Here is a 27628-nt window from a genome sequence, read left to right as displayed (position 1 = left end):
GAATTATGGAGCATTGGTTCATGTTTTATGAAACATTATAAGTCACTTTAACTCGTCGGTCTTTTCAGAGCAGGCTCGGAGCATCAGGCTGTAGGAGGAGATGTTCGCATTAGTTTGAAGAGAAGTCATTTTCAGACTCTCCCCTGGATTCACTGATTTCAGACTGCCTACTTTTTGCAGTGTGATGCCTCCCTCCCTCTCTTCCCTCCTGCTGGCCTCGGCCCCAGAACCGGCGTAAACCATGGACAGTATGTTCGCAGGCTCGGGCCGTGTGCTAGGAAACATGAGCAGGGTGAGATATTCAGAGTCCCGGGCGGCGCGGCGCAGGCCGCTGGATAAAGCGGAGGAGGAGACGGCGGTCCGTGCGGTTTGAGCTCAGGATCTCAGGACGGGAACATGTGAGCAGGGAATGGGCGACTGGAAACAGGATTATTGTTCTACACAGCAGAGAGACGCAGGAGGGGCCCGGGACAGGTAACTGACCGAGATCCTGTGACAGACACACACACTGATTTAGGAATAAAGCGACAGTTTGGATGAAGTGAAGGATAAAAGAGTTTATCCAACTTTGAATGGGCAGGACAGAGTTTACGCTGCTCTGTATTCTCACACTGTATCACGACTGTGAAGCCTGGATATGACATAGATATGAATTCTAACAGGACAGCCAGCTTTATGTTTTATTATATTATTATGTGTTAAGTCCAGTGGACATCATGTACAGAGCTGGCAGCAGGCTGCAGCTGGTGGTGGCTCCACATCACGGTGCGTCTTTTCCCCCCCGTGACAGACTCAATATTGAACCTGCAGAGAAATTCTAAATTGAAGCTGAAGAGAAAAAAAACAAATGTGACATTTGTGAGAGGCTGCAGGGTTTGTTTGTTTTGCGTTAAGATGGAGAGAGCACGAATCAAAATAAACCATTCAGACTTTTTTTTTTTTTTTGGAGACATTTGACCGCAGTGCAGAGGAGGCAGGGCGCAAATATTCAAGATGCTTCAACTGAAGTTTAAACATTAAAAAAAAAAAAAATCAAATCAGATTTCTCTGAGGCTGTACATTGTGCTGTAGTTCTCTGCTCTGCCTGTAGAAAGTGAATCTGTGTTTAATAGTTTCTAAAAAATGTGACTAAACTCGTGCGTAAAGTTTACTGCAGCTAATGCGCACGAATAAATTCAAACGTATTTATCTGAATTCTTCACAATGCAGCTGCTGTCTGCACTCACTTTATTTTCCAGATTTTGTGTGTACCATGAGATGCACACATGACTAACAGGAGCTGTTTGGATTTTTAAGGGCTTAATGCGTTCACACAAATCATTTGTTATGAGTTTGCAAATGTTTACAAAGAGCGACCTTATAATGACGCATCACAACAGCGCAGTTACGCATGGTCCTCTTTAGCTCCAGACAGCCCACATGCTGTTTAATGCAGCGGATCTGAGCAGACAGACAGTGCGGAGAACCTAACCACACACAGCGCGTTATTTTTTCTTTTATAATATTTAATCATCATTTTATTTTTCAGTTTGACGCGTATGCTGTTTGAAAAATATTCACACTTCTTCCTTGTTCCACAGGAAAGACACGGGGACACTGTGACACATCCAAGGAGACTTTCTTTTTTAATTTTTTTTTTTTTTTTTTTTTTTTTTTTTTTTTTTTTTTTTTGTTGCTCATCCATTTAAGAGAAATTTGGAGGAATAATCAGGCCCCAAAGATGAACACCATCGTGTTTAATAAGCTGAGCAGCCAGGTCCTGTTCGAGGAGAAGGCGAAAGAGGTGGAAATGAGCAGCAGAAATTATCTAGAAGTCATCGACGGGCAACATCCAGACCTCCTCTCCAGCAACCAGACCATCAGAGACAACCAGGCCATCAGACACAGGCGGAGCGGGTATGTGGATACATTCTGCTGTCTTTAACTGCTGCTGGTCGCATGTGTGGCTTGTATTAACATGTGGGTCAGGTGATGAGGAATACATCTCTATTTGACGGTTATTTCACTCAGCATAAGTTAACGCGCAGAGAGAGAGAGAGACAGTGATGGTTTTGTTATCAGTGCGGGGTGGTTAAGAAATATCTCTGATCTGGCTTCTGGGTCAGATTCTTATAAAATTACATTGATGATTTGTATATGTGGAAAGCCTTATTGGGTTGTGATAAATATAAGTTCATTAAATTTAGAATTGGAATAGTTTCTGGAGCTGTGCGTAAATTTACGCACAAAAATCAGAATTTTACGCGCAGATAAAATAAAGTCCAGAACAACCTACATCTCGAGACTGTAACATCAATTTAATTATCTTCTTTTATTCATGTGGCTTTAGTGCAACAGGATCTGATGCGTGAAGGAATGAATATTTACCGTTTCTCAGTCTGGTCTCCATTGAGGCGCTGATGTTCACAGCTAATCTCCTAAATTAATAAGTAGGTCAGCGTGTTCGGTAGCGTGTCTTATAGAGGTCTCCATCTGCTTCCAATAAATAAATGTGCCCTTCAACTCTCTGTGTGGTCTAGTCAATCACACACGTGTGTTCATGAAATATGTGCGTTTTGATTTTGTTTTGTTTTCCTCCTGTGTGACAGGGAGCAGGTGTCAGGAAGAGATCATGTCACTTCATGATTTGTTTTTACTTATTTTCATGTTTATATGAGAGAGAGAACAGAGAGCAGCCTCCCTCCCTCGGGAGTAACCTTCAGTAATAAGAGAGAATATTATGAGTTAGTGAACTTATGTGACTGTAAGGTGTCACCTCAAGGGAAGCATCAGTACTAATGGAGAACGTTCAATTATTAAACATACGTAGAGGTGTGTGTGTGTGTGTGTGTGTGTGTGTGTGTGTGTGTAGAACACAGAGTAAAATGTCCTTTCGGATGTTCGGACTGATTTAGATTACAAGGAAAATATTTGTAGAACATGAACCTCAGGCAGACTTGAGGTTAGACTAAAATATGTTACATCTGCAGACGGTGGAGCTTTTTGGTGAGATAAAGGGAGACGCGGAGCACAGCACCATACTGACATCTACAGGTTCAGAAAACCTGGAGCTAAGGTGAGACTCAGTCCTGCACAGACCAGGATCAGGCTGCCTCAGACGGAAAGCTCACAGGGTGTCTGTGCTCATAGATTATGAATTTCTAGTGATTTTATTGTGTTTTTTTTTTATTCTTATAAGAGCTGGATTCACCTCTCACTTTCTGATTCTGAACTTTAGAGTATATTTTTAATCTCCACACCACGGTATATTCCTGCTGTCGTGTTATTTTTTGTTTTATAGCATCCTCTGGACATGTGTCATAGTCCTTTTCTGTAAAGGAAAACCAGAAGTATAATTTGAGTTTTTTGTCAGTCCCTTGTGTGATGGCTTGGCTGGGACGGTGACCCAGCTACATTGTTCTTGATCCACTTCTGCTGGGTGTGAAATGTTAATCTGGCAAAAATGTGCGCCTGAGCAAAATGTTTTTCTTTGTTTCATTGCAACGTGTTGGCGGTTTGTGGGACACGCAATGAAAAATAAACTGCGAGTTGCTGTTCCTCTCTGCTTCAGTCTCTCGCTCCCTCTCTCTCTCTTAATCCAACGGTTCTCAGCTTAATTGCAGTGCTCCGGGTGAGAAAATTGCACACTGTATGGAGTGTTCACTTTATGTGTCATGACTAACGAATTCAGACAACATGCCGGGCCACTCAGGACTCCGCTTGCAGCTGCACAACATTGTTTGCTTGACTTCAATAAACAACATAATCCTGGTTCTCTTTTATGGCTCTAAAACCAGATTTTACTTTCATTTGAAAAAGGAGAAACTTAAATCCAGACTGTTTACCAACATGTTGTTCTGACATAATGAGCATGATGATACTTACAAATGCAGACCGGGTTCATGTCAAATCAGCCCTCTTAACTCGTGTAAAGAGGCCTGCATGTTTGTTTGTCTGTTGTTAAAAAGAGTCATCTTTAAATGGAATAAAAGTACAAGACAGAAAAGAACAGTCCAAGTTTAGATGAGAAAAAACAAAGCACAAAATGTATCCCATAATTCACTTGTACATCACTCGTCTCTGTACTTTGGTTTCTGGCTCACATTAGTCTACGCGTTCCTCCACAGGGGTCGTCCCAGCGGTGGTAAAGTGCGACACAAGCGCCAGGCCCTGCAGGACATGGCGAGGCCGCTCAAGCAGTGGCTGTACAAACACAGAGACAACCCGTACCCGACCAAGACAGAGAAAATCCTGCTGGCCCTTGGCTCACAAATGACCCTGGTTCAGGTGAGTCCGCTTTCCTCTTCAATTCTGTAAAGCTGATGATAGAAAAAGTGAAAAAAAAAAGCGAGGTATTTCTTGCAGGAAAATTGGTTGAAATTTGAATTCTGTGGTTGAGTTTGTGTCTAATCAGGTCTGAAAAGCTGGATCTTAACTTGCATTTGCAATTAGAAGGTTGTGAGCAGAAAGTGTTTTTACATCTTGAGCTGTTTATTTTACAGCTCTCGTGCAGTCGTGCTTAATGTTATTTCTACTTTCTTCCAAACTCGGCAATTGGAAATTTTGTTCTTGACTTACCACCTCTTAAAAAAGTGATTTTATTTGCTTAGAATTTTTCTTCTTCTTCTTCTCAAAGAGATGCATGAAAATCTAGATAATTAAACCTAATTTTGTGCAGCTGAAATGTCTTTTAAATTCTCATATTTATGTGCAGACCCTTCGACGGTCCCGTCCCACAGGTTGGGAACCTCTATTCTAAGTGTACTTATGCTGTAGCTTTAAGTTCTCTTGCACCCTCTGCTGATAATACACGAGCACAGTGGACACCCTGACTGCGTCTGACAAACTGACCACTAAGAGGAAAACCCAGCAGTGAATATGTTTTGTGTCTGGCGCTTGCAGCTGTGTATGTACAGTATCATCTGGCTGACAAGGTCACTGATACGGCCTCACAAAGTCTGCGGCGGCTTTCTTTGGGCCGCCAGCCACGGTGCTTAATCTGGTTCTCATTTTGGGAGCCTGATGTAGCTGTTTGTTTTGGTGAGGGCGAGCAGAGTGCAGAGGAATGCTTTGTGTTGGACACAGACGAACACACACACTCACACACACACACACACCTACACCCACACACACACGCACGCACGCATTTAAGCTGACACCCAAACACCGGCAGCCGTGTCAAAGGACAGCGGATGATTTCTTGAAACTGAGCGAGGGCGATGACAGGCAGGTAAATTATTTTCATCACATTTTCCAGCGTGAGGGAGGTCCTCTGGGTGAATCTGTGAGTGTTTCACTTCAGTTCTTTTTTATTGTCGAATGTGTGTGTTGACTGACAGAAAATTGTTCGAATCGATTGATCGTTTCAGTCATTAATCAAGTAAAATGTCTAACATTGGCTGCTTGTTTCCTAAAATATGAGAACATGCTGCTTTTCTCTGCTTTTTTTATGCCGTAAATATGGATTTTGTTTTTGGACTAATGCTCAAATTAATTCATTTAAGGCATCAAGTTCACTGCTGGGAACATATAATAAGTGTTTTGCTATATTTTCCAGACTAAACAATGAACGGATTTTTCCAAAAACATAAAATCAATTTTCAAAAATGTAAAACATCAATTATTTAATATGAAAATTGTTAGTTTGCAGCCCTTGATGGCATTCTTTTCTGTGCCTGTCCTCTCATGAGGGCTGTGAACTACCCATTTCTTCCACTGTTTAGTCCAAACAAACCACCGCCGCCTGTGCCAGTAATGTAGGACGCATCACTTCCTGTGCATTTTCCCCTGGAAACACCCACCTGGCACCAGGTGTTTAAAACAACTAAATCTGTCATGTTTTAGCAAAAACAGTCCGTTTTTTCCGTGTAAATTATTTCTTTAAAGTTTGTGCTAATACGTCGGTGCCATCTCTCCATCACCGCTGAAATCCCTCGCCGTGCCTGCATGCCGTCTCCTCTACGGTACATACAGTACAGACAAGCCACGGGTGAAAGAGCTGGTTTGGCTGCGTAGTCCCCCCCTCTTTTTTTAATCTCTCTGGGTGTCATCTGAGCGCAGTGTGTCATCCTTTTTCTCTTTCCTCTCACCCCATCGACAGCCGTCCCTCCTCCAGCCCTCATTAGCGAGCCGTCCCACGCCTCGCCTCGTCTCACCTCGCCTCGCCTACCCTGCTGGCCAAGCCACATGTACGAGATGCCGCCTTCCTCCCCCCGGTGTGCCACAGCGCTAGTCTGGAGACAAAGGGGATGTGGGATGGTCTTAGTTAACGAGAAACACGATACTTAAAGAGGGGATCAGAAAAATAAGTACTCTAGCATAAGGCCCCTGTTCCAGCCCCTTCATAAGCCGCTTGAAGTCTATTGAGCATGAAAAGTTATTCTAGTATAACATCTAATGGTCTCCCTTCCCAGTGAAAGGAAGAGCGCCGGCTCAAGTGTCTTTTTTTATTGCATCTTGAAGACAGTGTTGGAAAAAATGTATTATTGGAGGGAGGCTGCACGAGTCCAGAATAAGCACGGGGGACGTACATCTCGGTCGGAACATTAGGTAATGAAATGTTGCGCTCGCTGGCCGCTCTGCGTTCAGTGGGTGTTAAATGTTTCTACATGGTGTTGATACAGAAAAGATGCATGCTGGGGTGTCTCTCTGGACTGTCTGGGATGTTTCTTGAAGCTTACTCTCAGAGAGCTGCTCTGCAACCTGACTCTGTTTCTGTCTTTTGCCTCGAGTCTCTCTCAGTTTTTCTGAATGAGGCGCTGATGGCAGGCAGAGCAGCAGACATTTTCATTAAGGATAGTCTCTGTTTTGCTATGGATGTGGAGGTGTTTGGAGTCAAAACAATTACATATGTTTCTATTTGTTATGTCCTTCCCACTTCCTTTCTTATTTCTTCATCTCTCTCTCTCTCTCAGGTCTCCAATTGGTTTGCGAATGCCAGGAGGCGACTGAAGAACACGGTGAGGCAGCCAGATCTGAGCTGGGCGCTCAGGATCAAGCTCTACAACAAATATGTTCAGGGCAACGCGGAGAGGCTGAGCGTCAGCAGCGACGACAGCTGCTCAGAAGGTACGGCTCCAGCCTCGACTTCTTCTCTCTTCCAAAGTTCCATTTCAAAGTTAGGAGAGGTTTGTGTCCAGCGGAGAATTCGCAAAGCTGCCCGGATCACAGCTCGACTACTAAAATGGGCAACTGCCCTGTGGGCCCAGACCTTCACAGGCTATTTACTTAAAACGGCTGCATTACACTCTGGAAATATGGGGTTTGAACGAAGGGGAGCATATAGCCAAGAAGGATTTAGTAAAAGACCTGGTGCATTATGGGAATTGTAGGATCCATCATTTTTTGGAGCTTGACCCGTACCAGAGAGTTAGAGTCAGGACAGCTTAGCTCCTGCTGCACAGTCTCTCAAATCTAAGAAAGTTCTGGAGTACCTCTGTACTCCTGTTTTAAATAGCACTCATCGTTCTTATGGAGATGTTTTTTTTTACATTTTTTTATTGGTTACACAAATAACCTTAGCCCTGTATCAAACCATAAATCTAATACCTTTATTATTTCAGTTGCAGTGTTAGTACACAGTGCAAAGAGATGAGGATTTAGTGAAGGCCCAGAGTTCTTTCTGCCCCTCTGGGGCCTAATAGTGGGCTAATCCAGCAACTTCATAACTAAAAATACTGTCAAAACATTGTCAGTAGTTATTTATTCAGCACCTCTCCCTCATTTTAGGCACCACAGAAGTTTTAGTTATCTGATATTTGTCGGTGACCCTACTTGTAATGTAGATGTAGGTGGTCTAAATTAAAACAAATGCTACATGAATATTGTTGAATCTGAGGATGCAACATAGGTTACTGTGTGTAACTGCTCTGTCCATCAAAATGGCTCAGTCTTCAGCCAGAAGTTGTCCTGGCACAAACCCAGTGCACTTTGTCCACAGTGACCTCACCTTACATCATACATCTCGTGCCCCTGAAAATTCGAATCTAGCATTATGACATGAAATGAGGCCAAAGTCCCATCGTAAAGAGGCCCGATGCTATGCAGAGACATGTTCTGAATGTATATAAATGGTGAGTGTGTGACCCAGCCGGGAGACGCCGAGGCCCGGCGGGCTGTGACACGCTGTCATTAAGACACCCCGCTGAGCCAACCGATGTCTCCCAGCCTACAATTGAAAATGAGTGGCTCCCTGTCAGCCGTATATTTACAGCAACTGGCCTTTTCTACTCACTGACAGCACCGAAAACATGGTGAAGAAACAAAAAAGAAATAAATATAAAACATACATACTCACGCAGTGGAAGAAGGAACAGAAAGGAAGAGGCGCTGTGGTGTCAGTGATCTCTAATTAAATTTCTGAGGAGGAGAGGCTGAGCGTGTGGCTGGAGGAGGAATGTGTGCATGGTGTTTGCATTGTGTCCGCCACAGGCCACTGTACCACCGGAGGCTCTGTATATCTCTCTGACTCTTCTCCCTGTCACATTATGGTTATGAAGCTATCCGCAGCCTGCTCCCACTTCTGACCCATGCACCAAAAGGGCCTCCATTATGTTTTTAAGCCTATGCTTTTGTTCCAGAGGCTATTTATGGGGCCAGACCTGACCCCACTAACTCGGCGTACATTCTTTCTACTGTCCTGAAATGGTCCAGCTTGTTTTGTAGCTACAGTACCAAGTCCAAAGAGAAAATGCTGTTTTGTGCATGCTATTTGGAGAAGGACACGCTGTCAGGAGGCTGTGAAGAAGGAAGTTTTATTTAAAAAGGTGGCAGACCTTGATGTAAAAAGACGCTATCTTTGGATTACAATGACAGCACAGATTTATTATTGCTTGTGTGGTTTCACGGGAGATGCTGAAGTCTACCTCAGACAGCACAGGCGAAGGAGAGCAAGTACGCTACCTTCCATGTGTTTCTGATAAGTGGGAGCTATAATTTTAATTTGGCCCAGACTGAATCAAATGTCCAACCTCCCAAATTACAAAATTACAGTCTTGGCAGGGACAGTAACTAGAGTGAACTTCTCCCTGATTTCCCTCCTGCCAGAGGATATCTGGTTTTTCAGTGTGGTGTTTTATCTTTCCTCTCCGTTTCTTTCATCAGGTAGGGACCTGTACTTTAATTCAATCTCTTCAGCTGCAGAGCGCCCTGGAAATTATTTATTTCTGCAGGGGAATAGAGGGGCAATGTGCTCTTGATGGAGAGGAAATAGACTACCATCCGTTATGGTTTGGTAATGCGTCTTAAGTCTCGGCTAGGCTTTCTGCTCTTGAGGCGATGCCAACAGGAGGGCAGGAGCGCCAGGTTGAAATCTCCCTGCGCTGGTATTTAGATTTGAGATTAGCTCTGAAAAAAACAGACTCTGAGTCAGCGGGGATGAACATGCAATGCACAGGAGAAGCACTTTCTGAAGAAGACGTTATTATTTCAGCTATAAACTGTATATGTTGTTGTAAAGAACCTTTTCACAGTTGATCAGTGTGCAAAATTTTACTTCTTTAACTTCAAATGGAGTCTGTGCTGTACACATGTGCTGAGATGTAAATATGCATTTAATTATAAAAAGAAAAAGCATTATTATAACAGTTTAAAAAAACAACAAAAATCTTTAAAAATCCTTTGTTCCAGGAATGGCTCATTATATATGCAAATGTATTCAGATCTCATGAAAACACAGCAAATTACACAGTTTTTGAGTTACAAGTGAGAAAAAAAGGCACATGAGAATAAGGAAAATCTAAAGTATTATTTTTTCTGATTTCCTTGGTATAGATGGAGACAACCCTCAGAGGACACAGAGCGGCCCAGAGGAGCTCAACAAGCCCATGTACCAGAGCGTGATCAAGAAGGAAGGCTCCTCCATGGTGGGCATGGCCATGGGGATGGGTATGGGTATGGGTATGGGCGCGGGGCTGCGCTCGGCCGCCGAGGCCGCCTCACTTGCTGAGGACTACGTGTCTCCACCCAAGTACAAGAGCAGCCTGCTCCACCGCTACCTGAACGACTCGCTGCGTCACGTCATGGTGGCCAACGCCGTCATGGACGCTCGCAAGAGGAACCACTCCGGCTCCTTCAGCTCCAACGAGTACGACGACGAGCTGCTCTCGCCGTCTTCCTCCGAGGCTGAGGCAAACTTTGTTTATCGGACTGGTAAGGAGCCACATTTCTTACATTCTTTCCCTTCAAGAGTCTCCCTCACACACACGACATCCTTCACTTTTGTTCTTTTTTTGTCCCCTCCATCTGCACATTTTGTTTTAATTCCTGCAGCTGGTCCATTATTTCCAACTGTCTGCCTCTCTGCCCGTCCTCCTGCCTTGCTCACTCTCTCACTGCTCCTCTTCCTTCACCTCTTCACTTTCATTTAACATTATATTTAATATATTCAGTGTTGTTGCCAAGAGGAGCCTGAAAATGTTCTGTTAGTCCACTGTGTCCAAAACACACTAACACATCCACAGCAGAGAAACCCATGTACTGTCACTTCACACACTCTCACAGTGGCTGTCTCCAGCCAGAGCGGAGAAGGAATTCCCCCCAGCCAGCTCCTCTGACCAGGCTTTAGCAGGCCAGACACAACAAGACCATGTGGAACATGCTCACTTTCAAACTACTGTTTGGCACGCCTTTGATCCTGCCATGAGGTCCTGCTGAGAGAGCAGGGGCAAGGCAAACAGGCTGTGTTTTTGTGTGTCTGCAGACTGTGTTGTGTGATCCGTAAAACGTTCACATTTCTATTTTTAGAGGAAGCGAACGCCACCGTTAAAGAAAAGTAGCTGTGAAAAAAAAAAAAATCACGCAGCGAGCTTCATGCCAAACACTGTTGAACCTCTCGATGTAGGTCACTTGTTGTTTATATTTTGGTGTTGATGTTCTTCGAAGTATTCGGCCTCATGTTGCTCTCGTCAGACGAAGTCGTTTTCTGTCATTAATTTTTCTATGGAAGGAAAAACACATTTCACAGTGAGTTCCAGATGAAGCTACTGTTTTATTGTCTCTTTTTGAACACTATGTTCTGTTTCTGGGTTTTGACACCTACTGGAAGGAAATGATCTTTTAAAAGATGTTGCCTTACGCACTTAGTTACGGGCACATGTTTTTTATTTAGGGCATCTTTGTTGTCACCAAAAAAAAAATTAGAAAAAGAAGGGCAGAAATTACAAAATGATGAGCAGATGTAGACCGAAATAAATGGGATGTAATCTATAAGACATTCTAGAATTTACTGGCATCTGTTTATCATTACTTTGATGTAAATATGTTGGATTAATATCACATTAATTTACCTAGTTTAGTTTTCAGACAATTTCAGATTGTATAAACATGAGTTAAATAGGAAGAATGAAGTATTTTTAAGTGTTGGCTTAACACAGAAAAATAAGTTAGAATATCATTAGAATATTTTTAGACTTCCCAGCATGCATTGTTTGATTTTTTTTTTTTTTTTGCAATTTGAAGAAAAAGATACATGTTGGAAACTTATGTGTCCTGTTTGTTAACACATTACCTTGATCAGCTTCAGTCTTTGTTGTACGTTATAAAAACTCACGAGCCGACTTGGAACCAATTATTCAAGTTGATTCACATTTTCGAGGCAGCGGGGGGAACTTGTGTTTTTAAGTTGTACCAGCTTAAAATGTTTTACAGTGATGTAATTGACACTCGTGTTCTTCTAACTGTGAATTTAGTGTCAGGAACTCGCAAATCACAGAGCTTTGCAGGCTACAAAGACTTTCACAACGCTTCAGCTCGCAACTCGTCAGAGCTGCGAGCAATCAAGGTTCAGATCTGTCCAAGTTCTTCTTTAGCTGAGAACACTGAGCCTTTGTTCAGTCGGACTTCACGACCAATAATATTTTCACTTTCTGTTGAGGAGGGGGCGGATTTGAAGGTGTAGGTGATGGAGTAGGACGGAGGATGGGGATCTTCGTACACAGGGAAGAGCAGATTTTACTGGGTTTCACTCAAAGCTCCGCTCAGGGACAAAATGTGTTTCAGATTATCCGAGCGCGAAGGAGGGTGGGGGTGTGTGTGTGGGGTTTTTATGAAATGCATCAACGGCTGCGACAGTTACAATCCTCCTGATCGAAAAACTTGAAACCCTGTGACCTGAACGAACATCGGGCTTTTTCACAACGAAGCACCTGCTGGGACTCACAGATGGAGAAAGAAAAAGAGATGGATAGACCAAGTGAGACTTATAACTCCCTCTCTACCAGACTTTAATAAGAGAAATCCCAAAAAAAGGATTAATTCACCTGGCTGGCCTGCTGTTTTTAATAGAGAGTAACTATTTTATCTCTATGGTTAATATAATTTCTTGGCGTCGACGTCTCCCTCTTGGATTTCTCTGCGCTCTGGCACCTTTACAGAAGTGTTACTCTGTTACATGCAAGAGAAGCTTTTGAATCCACACATGGAAAGTTCTCCGAGGCGGTGTTGACTCATGGGATCGAACACCTGCTGGGGCCCTCCGATCCAATCGGCCAGTTGAACAAACGAAACAAAGAAAAGTCGAGAAAATGAAATTTTAATTCCACATCTGATCTCGCCGACGCAGACAGCAAATGAAAGAGGGAGGCAGAGAGAAATAATTTTAAGCTCGGGTTTGCATCATTTCCTCTGTCGTTTTTTCTCCTGTGGCTACACATTCCAGATATTTTTGTAGTGAACGCATTCCTCTTTTACAAATAGTTTTATTGTGTTTTTATAAGAGAAAAATGTTCCCTGAGTAGCAGATTTTACATAAATCTGTACTTATATCAGTTATATAGAGAAGAAAAAGACAGGATAAATCAGATTTAAGCTCTGCGAATGTTCCCCCTACATTTGATCAAAATGTCTGACATTTTCAGTCAGTAGGGAGGAAAAGAATTTGAACTTGAAAGAAAGCGCACAAATGGTGTCTTTTGGCACATTCTTTTGCCGAATTCCAGCCTGTAAGACAATTGTGATTGGTCAAAGCAAAAGTGGCGTGCCTGGCAACCATCATCCCATTGGCTAAAAGACCATTAATGGGCCAGTTGGCTGTTTTTGAGCCCACAGTGTTATCTGTGACTACAGAGGGCAGTCAGACGTGGCAGGAGATGGAGAGTGTAGATTTACCCCAGTGGAAAACTACACTTCTTCTGGCTTGAAAGGACTCACACACACACACACACACACACACACACTCACGTACTATTCACAGTCCTCATACAAGCACATGCGCACACACATCCAGTACAAACACCCACATGCACACACACCTACAGTCCAAAGCCTGTGGGGAATTTCATTGAACACAAGGAGCAGTAGAATTCCATCACACATGCCAGGGGTTTCATGCCAAATTACCCTTTAATGGGATATTAAATGGCAGGAATCTGGCTCAATGTTTTTCTTCTTGCTCTGTACCAGATTTCGCCCCGTCCGATATCATATAGATCATTATACGCCAAATAACTCCAAACGTTTCTGCGGACGGAGACTTAGAAATCACGGGCAGACATATTACACGAGGTTGACAGTGGTACGTTTTCTCAGGTTCTCTCCTTTATGGACTCTGGTTACAGCTGAGTGCAGTAGCCTAATGGTAAATGCAGAACGCTTGCCAATTTTTCTATTGATGTGGAAAAGTACTGATAGCTCAAAGAAAGTTAATGGCCACCAGCAAGTTTCCAATATTTAGATTTGTATGTGTCTGTTTTTGAAAGTCTTATTAAATTAAGATAATGAACATTTTTTTTCTTGAAAGTGCGTCCACTTGCTATTTGTTGGCAAAAATGAAAAAAATAAATAAATAAATAAAATAAAATGAAACTGCTGATATGTTGATGTTTAGCAAATAATGTTCTTAGTTTACATTAGCATGGGAATGTTTGCTAATTAGCACTAAAGACATGAGTTGACAGTTGACGAGACATTTTACTTGACCTCAAATGTCAGCCTCATGGTGGCGCTAGACGAAAAGTCTTTAGGATTCATATCCTCTGGGCATGGTTAATATTCACATAAACTTTCATAGGAACTGTGTTGAGATACAGTGGTCCCTTGTTTATCGCGGGGTATGCGTTCTAAAAATAACCCGCAATAAACGAAATCCGCAAAGTAAGTTTTACAATTATTATACATGTTTTAAGGCCGTAAAACCCCTAACCACACACTTTTATACACCTTTTTACACGCATTTTGTACAGTACTCCCTTAGTTAATCAGGACACAGAACACATGTGTTAGCCAATTTAGGATGCAGAACACAATGCGCGTTCATACTGTACAGTACGCTGAAAAAAAAAAAGCATGCAAAATTACACAAAAAAAATCTGCGAAACAGCAAGTCCGCGAAAAGTGAACCACGATATAGCGAGGGACGACTGTATTTTAATTTGGACCAAAGTTGTTCACCTAACCAAGAACGTTTCTGCCAGTGAAGCTAAAAATGTTGTCTACATTTAGGCATTCTGGATTTTAACATTTTCTGCATGTATATCACGTCTACTGTATATGCACATACAGTATGAGTGAGACATACACATACACTATATGTAGCAGCAAGTAATGTTTTCAGATAACTTAGCTAATGTTAGCAAAAGTGGTGCCAAAGTTTTATTTATGCTATCTTGGTAATACTGAGAAGTGAAGAAAAAAAAAACAATAACGGGGTGTTGTTTAGCTCAGCAGCCGCCCCATGTGCAAAGGCTCAGTCCTGGCCGCGGGGGCCCAGGGTTCAGATCCGACCTGTGGCTCTTTCCCACGTGTCATTCCCCATCTCTCTCTCCCCACATTTCCTGTCACTCTTCAACTGTCTCTTTCAAATAAAAGCTTAAAAAGGCCAAAATAATCTTTAAAAAAAAGAAATAATAATTTTTATTGAGCTACTGATGGAAGTAGCTCACATGTGCAGCGATACTTATCTACAGCCATGCTAGCGGCTCTGTGAGGCTACAGCAGGACTAGCTAAATGCTAATGATTGCTAATGTGCTCTTAATGTCAATGCTAAGATACTGATGATGTTCACCATCTTAATTTAGCATTTTAATTTGTGCTAATTAGCACTAAATACAAAGTACAGCCGATGCTGATGACATTGTAGTTCTGGTTTTCATGAGTTTGCTAGCACTGGACAAATGAAATATGTGAGCTGAAATAAATTCAAATGAAGGAAACATGAATGTCTTCCATGGCTACAGTAAAAATAGAATTTGTTTAAGCTGCCAAAGGGGCTTAATTATTTATTTTTGTCCATTACTACTGTTTATTACATGGTGTATCAACCAATATAAATAGAAAATGACTGATTTCTAAGTCTGGTGCTGTTCAACACACAGTTTCCTTATAAATGTGTTCAGTGAAAACAGCAGTGTATGACGGCAGCCGCTGAGGCCTTTCAAATGAGGTCACAGCCAGTGCCAGACAGTTATTGAATCCTGGAGAGTTCAGTGGCACTTAAGGAGCTCCGGAGCCGTCCAGGTGAATGGAAGAAAAGTAATCTTAATGTGGAAAAAAAAAAGAATGTTTGGATTTCTTGACTTCTTCGGGTAGAACTGTAGAAATATCCGATGGTTGTTCATGATAAAAAAAAAAAAAGGATTCTATCATGGCTGTTTTTGTATTTTTCACTAACAAGATGTACTTAACTGGATTTCCTTTACCATTTATGTCTCTCTTGTTTCCTCTCCAAAGAGAGACCCAACTGTGATGATTTATACAGCAGCGTTGTTGAGGGATGGTGGCTGTCGTTTCTGATTTAAGACACCAATGCACGTTCGCTGACTGATGAGCGGCAGTGTACTGTAATTCACTGTAGGCCACAGAGCAACAGTAGAGACAATGCCCAACACGGGGCCGCTCAGTGACAATGAGCCACTCCCGGACAGTGATGGATGAGGACTCCTCATCTTAGGAATCCAGAGATGTGGATAGACTGGCTACGATTTGCTCTTTCCACAGTTTCATAAGAAAGGAGAAAGGGAAGACAGAGGGAGAAGGGAGGGAGTTGGGGATGTTGTTCCAAGGCAGCGGCTTTTGCCAAAACTCACTAGGTTCAGGTTAGCCTTTAGGAATCAGTGTGGACGGGATGAGAGGAGGAGAGGGAGGCACTTGTTCCATCCAAATCTAGAGTTGAGTTTCTCCAGAAGTGGCCTGTTGGGAGAAGAAAGACAGTGTGGTGGCAGTGACTAAGAGACACAGAGACTGTGGTTGGAAGAACTGACATGTGTGTGTGTGTGTTCTTGTGTTTCTCCACACAAAGATAGGGAGAGAGAGGGAGTGAGGACAGTTGACTATGCCTCATTTTATTAAGGTGCTGTTTGAGGAAGAGGACTTGTTCTTGGGACTTGGTTTAAAAAACAATTAAAAAGAGGTGAAGGTAAAGTGCTGCTAGTGCTGTCTGGCCATGTCGATAGTTTTCCTATCTGACTGTGAAACTTCTGCCAGTGCAACAGAGATGATTCAAATGTTATTTGTGCTCCTCGGAGGATTTCAGATGTTCATTTTAAAAATTCATCAGCGAAGTGTCTTTCCAAAAACAGCGTCCCTGTTATGCAGGATTGCCTAGAGACCTCACTGCCTGAACCAGAGAACTAGCAGTTCTCAAACTTTTCAAGGATTTATTTTAAGAAACTAATGTTAACTAAGATTGATGTGAAGTATCTGAACATCAAGATTAAGTGAAATAAAATTTATTTAATAAGTATTTGGAAAGGAAATAAGGTCAGTGGATCTGCTTTGTCGATTTGCAGACAGATTTGGACCTTTATATAAACAGTGAATCAAAATGAAGTATGCTAAATGCTGAAATGATTTTTATCTGTTTTGTTCAAAGTGAACTGGCTTGAATGTAGGTTTCCTGGACAAACAAATGCACATGCCTAATGATGCGTATTGCATCTGATAATCTGTCTTTACACGTCACTCTGGCATATTTATTTATATTTAGTTTTTTATGGGTTTGTTGCTTCTGCTTTGTGCAATATATATGATGTAATATAAAAGTGTACTTACTGTAAATGAAAGTGAAAGTGAAACAAAAGAAAAAGGAAATGAACAAATCTTGTGGCACACTGTCGTTAAAGGTCCAGTGTGTAAGATTTAGGGGGCTCTATTTGCTATTTTTAGAATATGGCAAAAATTGAATATAATATTATTTTCATTAGTTTGTAATCACAGACTCCAGAAAGGGTCTTTCATGTTTTTGCTGGAAAGGAGAAGGTGAAGGTTGCAATCAATAGCTACATGTAGATGCTGCTAAATCCTACACACTGCTTCTTTGAGGTATCCCAGGCTGCTGCAGGACTTTTTTTTAGGAAGCACTTCTCGAGACAGTGAGGTCTGTGGTTTATCCTGAGTAATGGAGTCATTTTTTCTAAAGGCAAATTACTGTTAGATAAAGTGCAATAATAACTTTTCAGTATAATATATTACGGTTTTTGTTTTTTCTTATACACCTACACACACACACATATATATATATATATATATGTGCACAGATGCTACCACCACCCTGGTCAATGCATGCTTACGTGTCAGAATAAAAGCCTTAACTCATCCAACACACATAAAGTCATTTTGCACTCTGCAGTGATGTATGTGAAAGGCTGTGAAGTGTCCTTCAGGGTGTGGCTGGTCCAACGGTGGGAACGACTGCGAGTTGGCAGAGGTGAGGTATAATCCTGGCACCGAGCTGTGGTGCAGCTTCATGCGAATGGAAAGGTGGATAAAAAGACAGAGACAGAGAAAGAGAGAGAGAGAGGAAGAGAAAAAAAAAACCCTGATGGTGAACCTCTGTCACTGGGAGGCTGGGATATTGGCTTCCGACCACTAAACAGAGGCTAAGTGCGAGGCAAACAGAGAAGACAGCAACAGACTGAGACAGTGTTCATTCTAAGCCTTCATCCTGCGGACAAGTGTTAACACACAAACATCAGCACAGACACTGTTTATATGTGACTCCCTAACATAGAACTAGAAGAGTGTGGAATAATGAGCCCTCTCAACCTGATCGTTTTTAAATCATCAGCACGCCAAGGCTTTTTGGGACACACACACACACACACACACAATCAGGTCATCAGATTCAGAAAACACAGCTGCCTGCCTAGTCAGGGAAACCGAGCCGCACTGCCCTGCTCTGTATAAAATACAAATTGTTTCCATTTTAAAAACCGAGCTGCGTCTAGAACAATAGGCTACCATTGTGTGTTCCCACAGGATGAAGGAGAGCACAGAGGGATTTTAATGAGAGAGCAGAGGTGTGACCTAGCGAGGACACAGAACACACACACACACAGAAATCCCCTAAGAGTGTGAGAGGGCAGTTCAACCTACCACTGTGAAGAATTGCAACATAATGATGCAGTGAGTGCAGCGCAAACATATCATTTGGCCTCTAGCTCCCGAAAAAAAGGATATTTTTGGGCACATGAAAACACTTAAAAATCCGAATAATGTTTACTCGTGGTTTCTGCTTTTTTTCCCCTAATGTGTGTGTTTTGCTTACCACAAAACAACAGCCGTTCATCCCCGAGGATGTTAGCTGAGAAACCTGTGATGAAATGAGCTGATGGAGGAGGGAGTTGGTGGGGGGTCAGCCCTGTTCTGTCTCTTTTGTACCTGTTGTCTCAGAGCGTCGATGACAGGCTCGTCTGTTCGTCATCAGGGGGGTGTCGTCACTCCTGCGCCACTGTTGTCATGAAGTCAGCATTTGAAGCGTGAGCTGCCTGATCCTCTGATGCTATCGCTGTCTCCATCTCAATCTCCAGTGATGATCATTTTCATACGATCATCCGTTTGTCACGCCAAATCCCCAAATTCATGATCCCTCCTCATGACGGGGTTGCTTTTTTTACTGTTTGTCTATGACACCCTGGCAATCACATCCAACCACTGACACACACACACACACACACACAGAAGACACTCACACGCTCGCCATGACAACGTATTTACTTCTTCGTCGAGACGCTCTTCTCATTTTGGCTGATTTACGGGGGCCCTGATTACACTCTGTTTACTGGCACTCGTAAACACAATGACAACCTGGCAGTGCTTAAACATCTGAAACACTGTTATTATTTCTCCATCTAGCAAGAAGACACAAAGCGTAATCCTCATTTCTGGATCTTGGTTATCTGCCCCGACCACAGCCACACCAGTGTGTCATCTGCCGGGCAGACATGGAAAAAAAAAGCAGCACAGAAAAAGAAATGTAGCTGATGGGAGAGTCATTTTTGGGAAGCGTCTCAGTATCTGTCTGGCTCTGTCACTGTGTGTATGTTCTATTTAATAGTGAAAGAGCTAATTATCCAATATTTTTTTTATAGTGATGAAAGTGTTGTCAAGACAAACGGAGAAGACATTAAATTAACACTGTGTATGATGTCTTTGGCTGACTGAGTGGAATTGACAGTTTGGTTCTTTGGAGCCTCAGATGCAGACTTATTCACCACCCGTAGAGACAGAAAGAGAGAGGAATGGTTGGGAGGGGTGATATAAAAGTAGCGTTGGCAGAACAGGAGGCAGTGGAGTGCCAAGGGATCTCTTAACTTCATTTACAGACTCTTCTTGACATTATAAAAAGCACAGATCATTAGAGAAATATAAAAAAAAGATAGATCTGGAAGCTCAGAAGAAGACTGATCGCACCTCATGCTCAAGACTGTGGCTTTGGTTTGGTGTCCAATGAAAGACAGCATCAATAGACGTCGCCATGAGTCGGCTGAAGCGTTATTCATCTCTTTTTTTGGTTGGAACCAAAAAGACTTGGCTGAAAGTAACCGCTCCATGCAGTCACATGTGTGCAGTGATCTGAATGTGACTTCACAGCCGGTGAGCTTCGGTGACACAAGCTTCACGGGAGGTAAAGAGTTTGATGATTTGTTTTCTGCCCAGTGCAGAGTGATGACTCACCTGTGGTGACAGTAAGTCCTGACTCATTCTCGGACCTTGACCGGCTTCCTGACAAATCAAAGGAGCCACTTGATGACACCATGATTTGTTCTCTTTCTGACTTTGTGCTTGTGGTTGCACAGGGCAGCGGCATTGTCGAGTCTGCAACGCTACTCTGGTTCTCATCAGGTGCTTAAGAGGAAATCAGCTTAGCTCATTTCCTTACGTCAACAATTAAGTTTGGATCTGTGTGTTACCGACTGTTTCTCCTGGAAGGATTAATCTGCTCATTTCCGTCAAAGTAAACACTTTTCAGCGTCTGCCAAGTGACAACTCTTTGATATCACTTTCAAATAAGTCTGTTTATAAAGAGTTTATATAATGTTAATCCATAATATTTTATAGATTAATTGTTTCAGCTAATATTGAAAACAACTTGACCCCTCCAGCTGGACACGTGTTTAATCTTTTAGCCACTATTTATTAAGAATGTAATAATATTTAGATCTGGAGACTTGTTGGATTTTATTAATGATGTTGTAACATTTATAACTGTAGACACACTAATTTTTTCAGATGACTTTTTAGAAAGTAAAAAACTCTTTATTATTGACATTTAACATAAGTAATCGCAGATTTGGTGGTTTATTACCATTTATTGACTGTATATAACTGTATATTTGATTATTTATTAGAAATAATAACTTCACTATTAAGCAAAAGTGAATTTTCACAACCTGGCAACCCAGAGGTATTATTAACAAATTATAACTGATCTATAAGGTATAAGTAAATTAGTCCGTAACCATTAATAAATAGGTTTTAAGCTTTTATAAAAGAGTTTTTCATGCTTGTTCGTGGTGGGAATTGTTGCTTCTGAAATACTATTATGGTTTAGACTTACTCTAAAAACTCTGAAAAGCGCAATGGTTTGGCGCTATGTAAATAAAATTGAATTGAATTCAATAATTTTATAAGCTATAATATAAGAAACAAACCCTTTACAAAATGTACCGTATGAGAAAATAGTTTTATAACTTGAGATTTGATAAAATAATCTTACCTCAGAGCCTCATCTTAACTTAGATTGTGTGATCTAAGTATAGACCTTTGTGATAACAGGCCATAGTAGCTTGTAAGTCCTAGAACAAATTGTAATGAAACCTGAGTTGAGGTAATTTTGTCGAATTACTATTCCCAAGATCAAGATCCAACCTTTACATACACATTTTGTAAAATAAGCTTATTTTCTTTCTGGCTGAGGATCGATAGCACTCTGTGTTATCTATGGAGCTACGGACTGCTAGCAACCAGGTGCACTGACTTCCTGCAGGCTTCACTGTTTGGATCGCTCCATGTCACACCACATTATTTTTACATTTCTGCTTGTTCAGATGTATTACATCGTCAGCAGACTTTTTTTTTTAACTTTGGAAGGTCTTCCGATCTTTATGCTAAGCTAAACTAATTGACTCTTGGCTCAAACTATTCAATCCACAGACACAGTGGTATGAACCTCTAACCCTCAAAACAAAAAAGTCAAACTATTCCTTTAAACACTGCTGCTCGTCTTACCTGTTCTGTTGTCTCAAACACGTAATCCTGTTCTTTTATGCTTGTGGAAACATCGTAAGGCCACTTATTTTGGGATATTGGATGTTCCTGGTGACATAAGAATTGACACTTACTCAAAGCCTCTTTGGATGGGACCACCAACTAAAAGCCTGAAACGTAAATGTCATATAAAATGTGTGTACATGTGTGTGTTTGTGTTTATTTGTCTGTCTAATTCAGCCCAGCCCTTGGTTTGTGCAACAGGGCCTGCCTTGTTTATTGTTGTATGTTGCTAACAACAGCACCAGATGGTAATGATGATAGTCAACCGCTCTCCTCCGCAGTCGTCTTAACAGGTGTAACCTCATTCCCTCTCTAATTTGTCAGCCCCCGCTTGTTTTCCCTCATTTTCACCAAGTTTTGTTAAAGCTACTCAAGCTTTCTTTCTTTCTTTTTTTTTTTTTTGCCCTCTTTTTGCTCTCCCTCCATTACCCCGCGGTGATGTTAAGTGAGCTAGTATTTTTGGACTTTCAGCATGCCGCCAGAAACCATCAGACTTCTTAGCTTTCCCCTTTGGCGGTCCGTGAAACCCCACTGTCAGTGAAGCCCAAAGGCAACAGCAAAGTGGACTGAGCGTTCAGTAGCAAAGTAGTAGAGCAAAAAAAAAAAAAATCCAGAAAAAACAAGAAAAAAAAAAGAATATGAAAATAATAGAAGCTCCTCCGTGATTTATTGGCGATTTATTGAGTCTTTGGCACTGCTCTTGTTTTAAAAAATCTTAGTTTTAGATGTTTTAGGCACAGAGCTTTGGAAATAGAGTTGTATTCAGTGGTGTACTTCCAGATCCTGGGGTCCAGGCTTCTCAAGGGAAGGGGAGGAGGTTCCTGGTGGCCCTCTTCAGATTTGCATCCGGGACTTTCTCCACCTGTGATATACCTGTGGAGAATACTGTTGTTGTATGTTCTGAACGGATTATCTGGACAGTGGCTGCCTCACACACACTGGAAACACTTAAAGCTGTGGATGGAAACTCACACACTGCACTTCACAGCCCACAGTGATTTCACAGCACACACAGAGACACTTTTATCTCCATGTCATGTGTCTTTGATGTCGTTGTTCTTGACACTTCTTCGCTGTTGTCACCAACCAATATACACCGGGCACCACAGCAGTAAACACTGAGCTAATACATTTTGGGAGAACATAAACAACACATGAAAATAGCGCAATTTGGGCTGTAATTACACTGCCGTGATCATGGCGAACGGGGCATATTTCTTAATCAAGACCAATCTGCTTTTCGAGCACTGGCAACAATCAAGAGAGTGGATGGAGATGGAGCACAGGCAGAGGATGCTTTCGCAAGTTTGAAAACCAGGGAATAACAAAAAGATTAAGAAGAAGAGATGGATAATAACAAGGGCTTTCAAAAACAGCTTTTGAGAATGTGGAAGACATAGCACAGACTCAGCCTTTATTAAAACATAGACATGAAATATTGCATTTGTTTTGGCTGCACTGCAAAAGAATGGTCAGCCTCAAGTACCTGGATCAGGAGGTATTGACAGTGAAGGGGTGACGAGTAGAGGACAGGATGAGGGACCGCAATATCAATAAAGAAAAAGGGACTTTGCCGATAAAGCAAGATAAAGGCCGAGGGAAAGATAGGACAGCAGGGACCGGGCGAGAATGTGAGGATTTTGTTGGAACGCTTTGACTAAAACCTAAAATCTCATTCTGTGGTTTGTACTTCTGGGTTATCATGTCCTCATCTCCCTCTCGCACGTGCGCACACATTCCTCTCTTCTGTCTAACAACCATCAACAGAGCAAAACTGTGGAGAGTGAAGTCTATCTCCCTCTGTGGAATACACCTATTAGAGAACGAATGGGAAAACTACAGGAAATTTCATAATCAGGGCCATATTAGCCTGGGGCCTTGCAAACCCGGTACTGTCAGCATGGGTCATGCTACATGGGAACATTTTTGGAAAACAAGGAAAGAACAGAGTGAGGCGTTGGGAATAATTAGGCACTTATGGCAGCTTGCAAAAGTCTAAGCACTAGAGCCAGATCGTTGGAAAGTCTATGGAGGGGCTTTGGCGAGGTTAGAGGTGACAAAGCAGAACGGTAAGATCCTGTGTGTGCTTTCTCCGACGCCGGAGGTTGGAGGAGTTTGGCTCACCATCTCTGTGGCTGTCTGTGACGATGCTAAACCCCAAACACAGTGTCCTCGCGCAACCTTTTCCAGTCCCTTCTAACAATCATAGGAATGAAATTCCAGCGAAAAAAGAAGGGTCCAGGTTTTTCATTAGCAGTAAGGAACACTCAGGAACGCCCCGCCGACTGCTATGTTGCGGTGACGGCGGCGCAAAGGAAGGGCTCGTTAAAACGGTAGCTCAGGTTTAGACATTTGCTTTACTGGGAAATGTAGTGTGAGGGGTGCAGGAGACTGGTGTGATGTGTTTGTGGCGGGACATCTGGGAGTTGAAGAGAAAAGTCAGTCAGAAGTCATTGTTGAGGGCCTAGGTAAGACAAACTCTTTGATACCTTTGGACAAAATGTAAATTTCAGGAGAATTTTCCCTCTTTTGAACATTCTTAAGGTGGCCAGTCATCTATACCTGGTTGAGATTGAACTTCTTAAAAGCTCACGAGGCCTTAGCTGTTTGTTTAGTTAACTTAAAGAAAATGGCCTGGAGGCTGCTCAGCTAGGAAATCCAGATGCTCTGCTCTCTTTTAATGCCTCATGAAACGCCAAGCCTTTGTCATCATATTCACTGCTGGGCAAAACTTACCTAAAGCTGGACCCAAGACAGAAGACAGGTTCAACGCAAACACACACACAAATTAACCCACACACACAACGTGCACATGGTCTTTCTCTCCGAGTGAGCAGCATGCTGAAGTAAACGCACTGGTTGCCCTGAAGAGAAGTTTGGTTTCATTGTTTAATGACTTTGCTATTCCCCACTAATGTTTTACATATGAGACAGAGATTGCTCCCATCCATCTTTCTCTCACTGACTCACTTACTGCCTTTTCATTCCCACTCAAATCTTTTACGCTCAGTCATTTTCAATCTGATTTCCTCAGACAACTCAATTATGTTGGCTGGGGCCCATTTGTTTTCGAACAAAATATTAGAGAATGGAGTTTATGAGTCATAAGAAACATCTTTCAACTCGATCCTATTAGTCACCTTGTTTCTTGATGGCTTCTTGCAAAACGTCCTTTTTGTCCAGCATCTGAGTAAAGAGAGAAAACAGAGCAACACATGTTTGCACTGGACAGGGTGTACACATACAGACCTCACACACACACACACACACACACACACACACACACACACCTCCTGAGTCTGTACATTCAGCTAGATTTCAATAAATCCTCATTGACCCCAGAGAACTCTGCAAAATTAACTTTTTCTCCTCCCTCTTGTGTTTTCAGAAACTACAGACCATGGATCAAGTAAATGTGACAAGTGAGTGGACTTTCTCTTACCTTGCAGCCCAGATCAAATCCTCTATCCTATTTTCATTCATTACAAGCTGAACTTGACCTCTAACTCCCCCGCTCTCTGTTTTGTTCTTTGCTACGCATGTTTGCCGTGTTTGCCATCATCAGTGGCGGTGGTGGCGTCGGAGCTGTGCAGAAGGAGAAGGTGAAGGGCAAAGACGAGACGTACTGGAGGGAGATCAACGCCGCCATGGCCCTGACCAACTTGGCGCAGGGGAAGGACAGCGCCTCCGGGACCACCAGCTGCATCATCCAGAAATCCTCCCATATAGCAGAGATCAAGACTGTTAAAGTGCCGCTGATGCAGAAATATTAGCCCTGACGTCATCCTCCCAACTCTCTATGCAAACCAGCAAACATTCCTGTTTCAGCAAACTTGCCGGAGTCCAAATAAACTCCCCCTTTGAGAGAATGAAAAGAGAACTGTTGTTTGAGGAAAGGGGGGGTGTTTGAGGCGAGGAAGTGTGGAACAAAAAGAGAACTCATTCTTTTTGGTTGTTATTGGTGTCTTAAAAAAAAAAAGTGCAAAAGAGGCCTTGACCATCATTTTCTTTGCTGGGTTGATGTGCAAGTGTTGATGATAGTTTCACTGCAGTATTTCCTAAAACAAGATACTTTTGTAATGTTAACTTATTTTTGATGAGTCTGACTTTTTTTTTTCTTCTTCTTCTTCTTCTTCTTTTTTTTACGCTAAGAAAATTTGTATTTTGCCAAAGTGCCTTTGTTATTTAGACGAATAACTCACCGACTGTGGTCAATGCAAAGTACAGATACTGAGGTGCCTCTGAAATTTGTGAAGGAATATTTGACTAAGTTTAGAGCGGCAGTCATGATTCAGGATTTGTTTTTTGTGAATGAAAACTCCCCACAACAGCCCGTGCCTTAAGGACTGAATGAGCTCACCATCGGAGGCATCGATGAACTCAAATAGCACACTCACAAGCGGATACACAGTCTCGTAGAAAATACCCAGCAGTATTTCCCCAGTGACATTGTTCTTGTTTTGACTGGAGTCTTCATTTTGACTGTAAACTGAACACTGTTTCCCGTAGCTGGCAGGCCAACAACAACTGTTGCATACGTAGATAAGTTGCCCTAACGTGAGCAGCAGATTGATAAGCAGCCGGCGTTCTCCACCGTGTCCACATCTTGGCCTTGGATTTCATTAACCAGCGAAGGATTCCTTTCTTATCTGAGCTTTTGAGTTGCTGAAACGTGCACGAACGCTCAGCTGGACCCTAATGAAGTCACGTTCACCCACTCAGCGACACACATGTACGCAGATCTAACAGACACGCTTTAAGGTTCAGTACAGTATCTAACAGAAGAAGAATGCCATGACCTAAAAGGGATGTTTTTGCTTTGCATTATCAGTGTTTTATGTGGACAGTGTTGCCTTTTCACATGTTTGTGCTCAGAACAAGATAGTCTGGAGTGAACGAAAGAGAAAAGCCACCACCAGCTCCCCCAGCCGTTTGATCCTCAGCCCTCTCAGCTGTTTAGCATTACATTCAAATTGCTGTTTACAAGAAGCCAGAGGATAGACTTAAAAGTTTGACTTTCTCCCCCTCGCTTTTCTTTTTTTTTCCTGTTTGTCTTCAAAAATACATTCCAGTATTATCTATTTGTCAGCCAAGCAAGTGTTCAGAGTATCTGTTATTGTCAGTCTGTATATGTGTGGTTGTTTTTTTGTTTTTGATCAAAACTTTGTACTTGGTTTCACTTAACCGTACCGCATTAAGAGCTTCTTTTGTCATCCAATGGAAAGAATCTCCGTTATAGAAAGTATGTACGGTGCATATGTTATAAACGTTTGCGGTGAACGATGCCAAGTTCACAAACTGGGGGGGAAATCAAGTTGGGCTTATGGAAGAAACTGCAGTTGGCTCTCCATGCTGACTTTTTAATTGTATGTATATCTTCAAGGTACTGTTTATGTGTGTCGATGTACACTCCTTCATAAACTTCATAAATGGTGCAGTTTTTATTTTTTGGACAACCCAGACTGTACTTCTGGTCAAGAACTTTGAGAGGGAGTGAAGCTGCACAAAGTGACTTTTTGACCTTTTTTTTATATGTCTTGAATGTGCAAACTGTTAAAAAAAAGAAGCTGCACTTACATTTCTTGGTTTTCAATCAGAAAACACACAGCCTCCATTGAGAACTTTTGGATGAATGTGTTTTTACATGAAGGTGAAGAGAAGGAAAAGAAATGAAGGACAACCCTATATTATTCCTGTTAGCGTGCCTATGGAAGTATAATGAAATCAATCGCACTAGCCAATCCCCAGGCACTATTTGCTTATGCAGTGGGGGTTGTGGTCTCCCACATGTGTTTTTTATACACCTGATCCAGGCAGGGTAGCTGCAGGGTAGTGCCGGGCCCGCTCCTTGTGTTTCTAATCGCACCTCTGAACCTCTGGACCACTCGCGACCCTCACACTTCACATGATACCCGCTCGCTGGGAAGAGAAAGAACGAGGGAAGGAGGCTTCAGAGATAACAGAGCAGCCTTTGTTGTTCCTACCTGCAGTCACTCCCCAACAACGACACTACTAGTACTAACAAAGGGGTTTCTACGGCCAAGACTTTGGTGCTGTGCATGCATTTTTCCAGCACAAGCCCTGCTATCAAATCCATGATGACAAATGGAAAGCAATGGTATGTATTAAAGCCTATAAATTATTATTACGGACTTTGTAAAAACA

At 42.2% G+C, this 27628-nt stretch overlaps 1 protein-coding gene across 2 annotated transcripts; it reads left to right on the top strand.

Annotated features, from left to right (window-relative positions):
• Positions 1–284: 284 nt before the first annotated feature.
• On the top strand, positions 285–27256 carry mkxa (mohawk homeobox a). 2 transcript variants are annotated; one of them, XM_010737325.3, is made up of 7 exons: positions 285–474; positions 1690–1896; positions 4107–4266; positions 6894–7047; positions 9751–10128; positions 24852–24885; positions 25029–27256. In XM_010737325.3, exons 1-7 carry the CDS (start codon positions 410–412, stop codon positions 25234–25236), a joined length of 1206 nt encoding a protein of 401 aa, XP_010735627.2. In that variant the 5' UTR covers positions 285–409; the 3' UTR covers positions 25237–27256. The 2 variants fall into 2 exon arrangements, with proteins under 2 accessions (XP_010735627.2, XP_027129771.1); XM_027273970.1 differs by having other exon boundaries at positions 287–474; positions 1581–1896.
• The last annotated feature ends 372 nt before the right edge of the window (positions 27257–27628 follow it).

This window comes from Larimichthys crocea, chromosome XXIII, assembly GCF_000972845.2.
Source record: "Larimichthys crocea isolate SSNF chromosome XXIII, L_crocea_2.0, whole genome shotgun sequence".
NCBI lineage: Eukaryota > Metazoa > Chordata > Actinopteri > Sciaenidae > Larimichthys > Larimichthys crocea.
Note: the sequence above shows the minus strand (reverse complement) of the source record. Positions and strands in the feature narration are given on the sequence as shown.